Consider the following 9,758-nt stretch of genomic DNA (forward strand, 5'->3'; position numbering starts at 1 on the left):
CACACTGTGCATTGCTGAAAACTGGAAAAGAACATTATTGTGCAAGCAGAACAATCATCTGCATAATTAGCACACCCTGCTGACCGCGGCTGAGATGAACTAAGTTCGACTTACCTTCCTGAGCCTCAAGGTTAGGGAGGAGCCCTGCAAACAGGACGCCCAGGAGGGCACATAGCGGTAACAACCGATGCCTCCTCATCTTCTCTCACCAAAACAGCCAAGGGGACACCTGTGAAACCAGAAGCAAATATCATATGAATATAAGCCAGCAGCCCTCCTAATGTCACAAGGCATGAACATGCCAATACATAAACATGCTTAAGTACAAACTACAGGTTTCAGTGTTTTGAATGTCCTTTTGAATGGTTTGGTGAAAATGTTTGAGAGAGGGATTTGAAACGTTGTTGCAATCCCTACTTTGTGCTGCACTGCTTCTCCAAATATAACAAACAAGATTACATTTTTTTTTTTACCAAGAGTACATGATCTAATCTTTGATGCAGCACACGTCTCCTGCCAGCCCCTTTTTGTCAGTATGTGTAAGGATATGAGATTTCCTACTGCTACCACTGCTGAAGTGTCGCTTTGTCCTAGTTTCTTAAGTACTGGGCTGAGCATTGTTCACATGAGGCAGCCCAAGCTTTAAAACAGGCATTGTATCTGCTATGTTTGAATACAACAAAATGATTGAATCAGCAGTACAGACATTCCTAACCTTTTGGTTTGTAAGTGCAGTATGCAGACCTGTAGCAGTGAGAGTGGTAATGATCAAAACCGCCTGTTAGAATTACCAGCCAGTATGCTTAACCAATGAACTCTATTTGGCAAGGACTGAATGTTCCAACTCACAAAATAAAGAGGGGTATTGGGCAGTAAAATACACTTTCACAGCAAGGGTGTGTGTTTTCTATTTAGTCAGATTTCCCCACCCCCCATTGTGATTTTAAGTAATGTCACAGGAAATTAAGGGAGGTCACATGTGGCTCACTACTGAGTGGTTACGCGTGCATCTACTTTACAGTAAGCATCAAATTACAAAAAGAGGAACCTCCATTGCCACAGACAAAATCTAATTTTCTTCAAGCAGGTTACAAACACGTTTGTTTATCAGTCTTTTGCTGTCGATAGAAAAACAGCGAGAACCTAACACGTCCTCATTAGACCAAGATGTCATGTTATGAAACAAGCTCACACACTTTAACTTTTGAAAAAAATCCTCAATTTGAATAAAGAAATTCAATGTATTAAATGAGTTTGTTAATTAGATCAACGTTCTTTAATGAATATAACTCGTCGGTTTTGTCAAAATAAATGAACTGATGGCGTCTTGAAAGATTTGACTTTTGGACTTGACAACGCTCTCGAGTTATTGGAAATGTTCTGATCACACGAGTCGGAAACCATCCTATGGAGCCACCACCGGAATCTAATTCTACACATTGTATAATACTTTATCTGACACTGTGAAGAAATACCAGGTTTACACATAATGTGGACTACTACTTTTGACTTAGGAAAAATAAAATACATTGTTTTAAACAGCTTAATAAAAGATTTTTGTATACATTATCCAGTAAGTGTGTTTTTATGATTTTACTTGACATGTGCAAACCTAATCTTGACAATCTCAAAGCAGACAAATCCTGGCACACACTTTGGAATCTCTGGCGCCCCCCTGAGGGGAGCCCGGACCCCAGTTTGGGAACCACTGGCAGCCAAATGGCAAACCCCAGCCTTTTCTCAAGCTGTAGCCTAGAGATACCATCACCACCAAACAGTCCTTTGAGAAGTAAGGATTTCCCTTCTCACTCTCCAGGTCTAAAACTCACAATGGTCCTCTCAAAGATGGACAACCGAGAGCACAAAAACACACGTAGGCTATTCAATTTCAGACCACCCTGAGGTGAGAATGTGGGTCCAGGTCCAGGAGCAGCCCGAGTAATTACATTTTAATCACACTGAAGCAAATCATTTACACGGGAATATTAAGATTAGAATACAACAAAAAGGGTCCTTTAAAATGAAATGGCTTTAGATGGCACAGGGCCAATGACCAATGAAGTGTTTACCATTAGACTAATGATGGGGGAGAGGAGGTAGTCTCTTTAAAAGTCTGTGAGCCTGCTGGCAGTCACACAATAAAAGTTCAGCACTAATGGCATCTCTGCTGAGTGCATTGTAAAAAAAGAAAGTGGTGTTTGGGTATTTAGAGATTTACTGTATGTCTACTTTAATGGAAATAAATGAGTGCATATATGCAGATGGAGGAGGGTATCATGGATACTGAGGCACAACTGGGGCTACACTGAAAACTACCAATGCCCTCTAGTGGAGAATGCAGGTATAACACAGTATAAGAGACAATTTTCTAGAATCAAGTGGCACATAAACCTTTTGTGCTTTTCATCTGTGTTTTATCATAAGCTTATATCATGGAATATGACTCACAGGGCGTATGTAATGAAGAAAATATGCCAATGTATTTGTGTGCGAATAACTTGGGAGACTGTAAAATGCATTTTTTATTCTGTCCCTCCTGTTTTTTCATTCTCTGATTAACCCCCACAATTATTTCCAGTGGTGTTGAATTTGAAATGAAATATAACAAAATCAATTCTTGCACAAAGATTGCTACTAGTGAAGTGCAAATTGAGCTTTTTATTGCTGCAATTTAAGATGAAAACTGAGAGAGAGGAAACTCCTCAACTCCCCAACACATACTGATATTATTACCTCTCAGTTGTGGAAAATGTTCCTGTCTACAGTGGATTCTGTCGCCCTCTGATCTTACTAAATGTGGACGTCAATCCTATTTGAATTAAAATTAAATTCTTTATTTTTTTTGCTGTGGAGTAAAAGAGACTCTTTCACGAGGATAGGAAAGCCTGGGTCAGCCAGGCTTGAATCAAAGCCATCCACAATACACAGCAGTAATGAATTATAAACACATGCTGTCGTACTGAATGCAACACTGCAGGCGTTGAGTTGGAGTCACAGTGTTTATACTTTGCTGTGTGTGCTGTTTGTGCAGACCGCACTTTAAAAGTGACAATGAAACTCTGAACTGTTCGGGGAAAAAAGCAGCAATAGTAACATTTGTACTGGCTCTCCAGACAGACCCGTCAGTGATGCACTGACCTAAAACAACTCTGGGAAGAAAGTTACTAAACTAAAAATATTAGAGCTATCTGTTTGCCTACTCGGAAATGAAATGACCACGATCTCTTAACAGCACATTAACTAAACCATTTCACATCATGTTTAGGCAAAAAAACCACTTAGGTTTAGGAAAAACATCATGGTTGGGCTTAAAATAAGTAAGTCAACTAAGTCAAATACATAAACACGCAACAAACGTCACTAAAGTAACTTCCCAGCGGTCTACTGGTTGAGATTCCTGTGATGTTTGACCCCTCCCCCTCCTGTCTTTCTCACTGTTTATATTAAGGTCTGAGAGCTCAGAGCTCAGGACGTGGATGCGTCTAATTCGTGTGTCCACCATGCCAGAGGACTCTAGTTGACTTTCCATTGGCATCGCTTCTGTGGTGTCGACACGTCATTTTAACACATTATGCACCACCCCCACCCCTTAATGTGCTGTTAAGAGGTCGGGGTCATTTCATGTATTTCCGGGTGGGGTCCTTTTATATTGCCCAACAAGATTATGATGATTGGACATCAACATTTTCTGTGATAATCTTTGCATTATAAAACAATCATGTAAAGCACATGGACAATATGTTTCAACCAAGTAGAGTGAGTTTTTTTATAAGTATCCTTTGAACAGGATTCACACTTGAGTGAGAAAAAACGTCTCCCTGCAGTCCCCCCAACGCCATCACTATCCAGAAGGACGCATCAAGTTCCTTTATTTCAAGGAAATCTAAGCCCTCTTGGACACTGCAGGAGATGTTTGTGTTTTCCACTCATGCTCCTGTGATTTCAGGTCACTCAAAAAAAGCCACTGCAGAGTTTGCCAGGCCTGGCCAATGTGTCAACACTATGGCTTCCCCTCGCCGCCACAGAGGAAAACACAGCAGCACAGTGGAGTCCTGTTTCCTCTGATACGAGCAGCCAAAATAATGGCAGCATGTGGAATTACATTAGAGAGAAAATGAAGAAAGAAAGTTTAAAAAAAAATATGCTGTCTCTGAATGACTTCACTAACTTAAAGTTAGTTCATCTTTTATTTTACTTCCATTCTGGGAAAGAACTGTAAAGTTGTAATGGCAAACATGTGAGCAAACATTTGCATATTGACACATTCAACAGACACGGAGAAACACTTTCATTCATTTGGTCTTATAGTATGTTTATGGCGACCTTTTGGTCTCCACCACCTCCGCGAGAGAAACATCTGGCTCTCTAGCTGCCAAATGCTCAACTATGTTCAACAGCTAGTCGTTATCTGTCCGTCAGCCGTTTTGGTGCTGTGCAGGTTGTGTACATTGAGTTTATCAGAGGTTTTAACATTTGAAATTTGAATATCAATCCTTGCCAGCATCCCAAAATGATTATCAGGTCTCAGCCCAAATAATTTGCACCTAACATGCTTCTGGCATTACAGGGAACTCAATAACTCCACTGTTAAGCTCTTCTTCTTACGGAAAAACTTGAGTCACTTTTCCTCTCACTCACTCACACACTGCCTGCACCACACACTGTATAAACTGCGGATCACAGCTTCAAAACTGCCATCCCTGCAAACGTAAACCCTCTGTGTACTAACGAGTAGTCTTTGTGCTACTTTCATCCCATTTAATGTCAGTGTCCCACAGTTAAACTGGGTTTGAGACATATCAGCATGGATTGAACTCGAATAGTGTCTTTTTCCTTTCTGCTACGAACACTAGGGGTCGCCAAAGGTGGACATTTACAAATCTTACACACAGGCGCTTAGAGAAGCTGAAGATATGTGGTATAGCCAACATCTATCATGTTGCATGCCTGGGCCTGTAAGCAAAGCAGAGACGGCCATATATGGCTGACATCGTGACGGTCTAAACATAAGAAGATAGGGAGTTATGATTTGTTAGCTTGTTTTTGTGTTTTTCTCCTGCTGAGGTCCACTTGTGTGCACCTCTGGTATATGCTGAGGCTTCAATTCATCTTCATGTGTAATCCAGTAACCACCATGAAGTGGCAGAGCTAATGGTGAGCAGAGTAGGGAGCAGTTTATGTTACGCAGAAAGCAGAACATGCTGCCCCTTACGCTGTATATAACAGAATGTCCTGCTCAGTGGTATTATTTATCGTTAACACTGTCAGTGTGCATTTGCAGAGCGCGATAGATGCCGCAATGTGCCTTTGGGCATTCTGAAGTGCGATTGCATCTGGACCTCACACACTCATTTACAGCAAAGACCACACACACACACATAAACATGCACATGCATAAACACACTCACAAGCTCACAAGCTCAGAATGCAGCACGGCACAAAAATTCCATCAGCGCCTGTGACAGATATCAGTGCAAATAATTGCATGTTACACCAGCTACACCAAGCGGACCTCCTAGGATAGGACATGGTCACCCCACAGAAGTAAAGGTCCTTGTGCACACAAAGGGTTTCTGCGATTACTACATTTTCACACTGGTTGAAGTACTTTAAATACTGACTTTTAATAGGCGTTCTCTCGAAGACACTGAGCAAAAGACAAGAACATCGAAATGCTTGGCTTCACACTCAAATTTCAAAATGCATTTTCAACTCAACAGGTTTGATCAAAATAGTGTTAAAAACATTAAGCATTAAATGTTTTGACAATACCTTCAATGGGGGGCTGTTACATTTCCCATGATAAATATTTTCCTACACCGAAAAAGTAGCATGTGACACTTCTAGAGATCCTGCCACAGCGGCAAAGCTGCGTTTCTTTTGGCAAATAACTCCTCAGCCAGAGTGTAGCAGACATGTCCACATTAAAGATGTCAAATATGATTTCTCCCATTTGTAGATGCTGTTTATTATCCCCCTATTGTGTCATCAATTATAAGATGATGACGTGCATCTCATTAAACACTTTGTGCTCTGGGCTTAAATGTTCATGTAATCAAACTGGCTCAACTGTAGCAGCTCCTTGAACCCTTGATTACAGACTGAAACCTTGTACATATCAATTATACTGTCGACAACAGTTGTTGATGCCAATTAGCACAAAGCAATTCTGTTTTCTTTTCTATGCACGACATCTCCTTGCAAATGGTTGACAAACTTGAAGCTACAGGTAAAATAAGTGAAGTCACGAGGGCCGCGAGTCATTTCTTCACTGTAATGCAGCTGCTGAGTTTGAGACAACTCTACACTGCCGCTCACTGGCATCATGGGATAAAATATCACTCGCACATACAGTGTGTGACTTAGCTCTGGTTAGCCTCTACGCATATGAATCAATCGCAAGGGCGGTGTGGAGCCGCATGCCCCTCAACTGGAAAGATGCAACGTGACATGTGTGGCACAGATGAGAGGAGGATCAATGATAGTTAAAATGGGGGGGGGGCAGGAAGGGCGGGCAGTTCCACACAGCTGGTGTGTATTAGGGCGTCTGACACCTAGCAGATGTGTGTTCAAGCGTCGCGGCCAAACTCATTGAGGATGAGTTCAAGTACTAACCGTGACACTCCTGCACTTTTTGGTTAGGATGAGAGAGAAGCACACGGAGATAGCGTGAAGCAAAGTCTGAATTCACCTTTTAGCTCATGGGGGGGGGCAAAATGACCACAAAAAAAGTCAAACATGACAAAAACGTAATGCCATCATCACCCACAGAGCTTGGTGCTCTCTCTAACCAATGCATAGCAGTTTGAATGGTTTCTCCCAATTTACATCCGTTGCAATTACAGATAGTTGTTCCCTTGGAGCGGTAGTTCCAAGTTGAGACTGGACCTTTCTGAAAAATGCTCCAACCTTCCAGACATCTGTGCTGCATCATGGTAAGAAGACCAAAAGCTGGAGGGAGTGCAGTAGCCATAAACCACACTAATGCTGATTTATACTGTATATCCAAAAATCCTTTGTTGAGAATCCTCCTGATGCAGCTCTGCCAACAACAGTCTCAATACTAGCTTCCAATGGGAGCTGTTCATTGTCGTAAGGCTGGCAGTAAATTATGTGTAAAAAATGTCAAACACATGAAGTGAGATCTGAAACGCACACCAAAAGTTTCCTATCGCTTTTGAACGATGACCAAGTTCTTCCTCTCCGTGTCATAGCAACGGGGTTAGTGCAAATATAAAACTATGTGAAAGTGGTAGCTCATGAGAATTATTTCCAATCTAATTTGATTATGTTGAGACTTGGAAAGTCATCAAATGAAATCCCACGCGCACAAAATGAAACATTGCAATGAAGACATTCCTCAATCCCTACTTGGACAGTCTTGAGGGAGAAGTGGGAGATCGATGACTCACACCTGGTTCACTAAACTACAGCCCACTGCCACCACCACCACCATCCAACACCCACCCACCCCACCTCTTTTGTCCAACGGAAGAAAAAAGCCCTCTTGGTCATGGTTCTTCTGGCCAGTAGTGTGGAAAACGCTCTCTTCACACTTTTCCACTCCTGCGCTCGTTTCACAGAGGGTGTGGTTTGGGGCTACTGCTGCAGTGGAAACATCCAACTGCTCCCCTTTAGAGCATGCATGCGGGTGTGGAGATGCAACTGTAGAATTACCAACAGATTCCCTATTTAGATTCAACTTAATGACTAACCGATCAATCCAGAATACTAACAACGTGCACAAAATTGAGCTGCTTTTTGATCTCTTGACTTAACATACAGCATATGTAGCAGGTTTTGATAGGGGACTTAGATAATCTGTTGCATTATGTGATGCATTAATTACACAAAATCGGCATTCTACCACAGAAAGAACATCACAGATTGATATTGAAATGACTCATTGCAACGCAACTCCTAACAGGTCCACAAGTCTGACACTGATCTGGGATCACAGCATTGGACTTAAGATATATCATGCCAACATTCTTTTTTTAGATCACCACAATTATTCGACACCTGAGCAGTAAATCAAACTTTGCACAATGCAGGAATGTCAAATGGAAATTTAAGGTTTTCGAAGAGAAAAAGAGAGCTTACACGCCCCTCCACACTCACACATGCATCGCACACAACATTGCTGAGGTCCTCTCTTCCACCCTAACTGTGGCTCACCTCTCGCCCTTGAAGCACTCTCACCACTTAAGTACAGGTCTCAGCCATGCTGCTAAACGCATGCTGTCTGATATTTATGACTTTTGAGCCAAAAACTCTGTGTAACCCTGTGATTATGACACCCATCGTAAACTTACAAGTTGTGACTTTAAACTGTGCTTTGGTCAATGCACTATTTATAATCAACATACAGTGCAAGCAAGGTCAATCCTTACAAAACTCAAAAAGCAAGCATACATGTGTAAATCCAAGCAGAAACCTTTTTTCTGCAAGATCATTCACCTTGAGAACAATGCAGATTTAAAACTTACCCTGTGCTGAAGTAGCCGTACTCCACTGTATTTGTTTTTGAAGAAAAAAATCTGTATATTATCAGTTATGTAAAATGACTGCAAGCGTGACTTTTGGGCATTATCCTCCTGACAAATTCCCCCTGCTGGCTTTTTTCAGCTCCTCCCAGAGGAAGGCGGCTGAGCAAAGCTGTGATAAGGTCACTGATAGGAGATGTGCAGAAACAGGGGTCCTGAGTGAAGGAAGGAAATGGTTGAGACTGAAAGAGACAGACACACTCCCGGTCTCGAACCAGAGGAGATGTGGTGCACAATTCAAGGCTGGGATGGGACAAACTTCTAAACTTCTGGAGATCTGCCACCTCTCTCTTCCTCCTCCCACTTTCTTTAAAGAGAGGGGAAAAAAGAAAAGAGGAGGGAGAAGAGAGTGTGGGGGGGGGTGAAGTAAATGAAAACCAGACACAGCCCTGTTTGGTCTGGATTTGAAGAGAGGATGATGTCACAAATCTGGAGAGGGATTTTCTCCTTACCTTTTCCTACAGTTCTCCCTCCACCTCTATGGGGCCCTTTCTTACATTTAAGCTATTTAGCATTCGTTGTTACATTAAAATGACTTTTAAGAATAAACATATTGTGGTTTGAGTAACTATCACCCATTGGTAAAGTGATAGCCATGCACGTTTCTCTTTACAGATGGATAGTTAATGCAGTGGTTCTCAAACCTTTTCTGTCACGCCCCACTTTGGAGGAAGAAAAGTGTTCATGCCCCACCGCCCAACAAAATTGTAACAAAATGGTCCATGTTGAACTATTATTGAAATAACATTTTGTGACGCCATATGCTCACACATACCAGGAGAATTCTATTTTAAATATGAGCTTTAAAATGTAGCATTCTGGTGAATTCTGAGAAGAAAATTAAGTGATAAAACATTTACTTTAAGCAAAAAACTAATTTATTATTCAGTTATTAATCAGTATTTCAGCTCTATTATTATTAACCTTTAAAAGTTTTAGTCATATAAAAACGAATTACTTTCATTACTGTATGGCTTAATATTAACTTCTACTGTTACTGTACAGCTGTTAGGATTGTGGCCAATCTTCTATTTGCAATTAATATGCATTCAATCCAGTTCTATTATTGAAATGAAAATGATAATCTACTCTGGCTAAGGTAGCTCATCAAGAGTAAAATAACAGCTGTGATTTAACTGCACGTGGGACTGTTGGGACCGGAAGTCCACTGGCTGTGGTCATCACAGTGAACAGTGTCTGTCTGTGATGAGA

General features: G+C 41.4%; 1 protein-coding gene across 3 annotated transcripts in view; it reads right to left on the minus strand.

Moving 5' to 3' along the window:
- The window catches only part of LOC306704261 (collagen alpha-3(VI) chain-like), a 146,869-nt gene extending 138,124 nt beyond the window's left edge, over positions 1-8,745 (minus strand). For all 3 annotated transcript variants that reach the window (XM_079170525.1, XM_079170524.1, XM_079170523.1), the window contains exons 1-2: positions 8,490-8,745; positions 115-229 (exon numbers count right to left, since the gene is read on the minus strand). In XM_079170525.1, the coding sequence (XP_079026651.1) occupies positions 115-199 (85 nt within the window). In that variant the 5' untranslated portion in view covers positions 200-229; positions 8,490-8,745. The remainder of the gene's footprint in view (positions 1-114; positions 230-8,489) is intronic.
- Positions 8,746-9,758: the final 1,013 nt, after the last annotated feature.

Source organism: Pholis gunnellus, assembly GCF_910591455.1.
Source record: "Pholis gunnellus genome assembly, chromosome: 12".
Classification (NCBI taxonomy): Eukaryota; Metazoa; Chordata; class Actinopteri; order Perciformes; family Pholidae; genus Pholis; species Pholis gunnellus.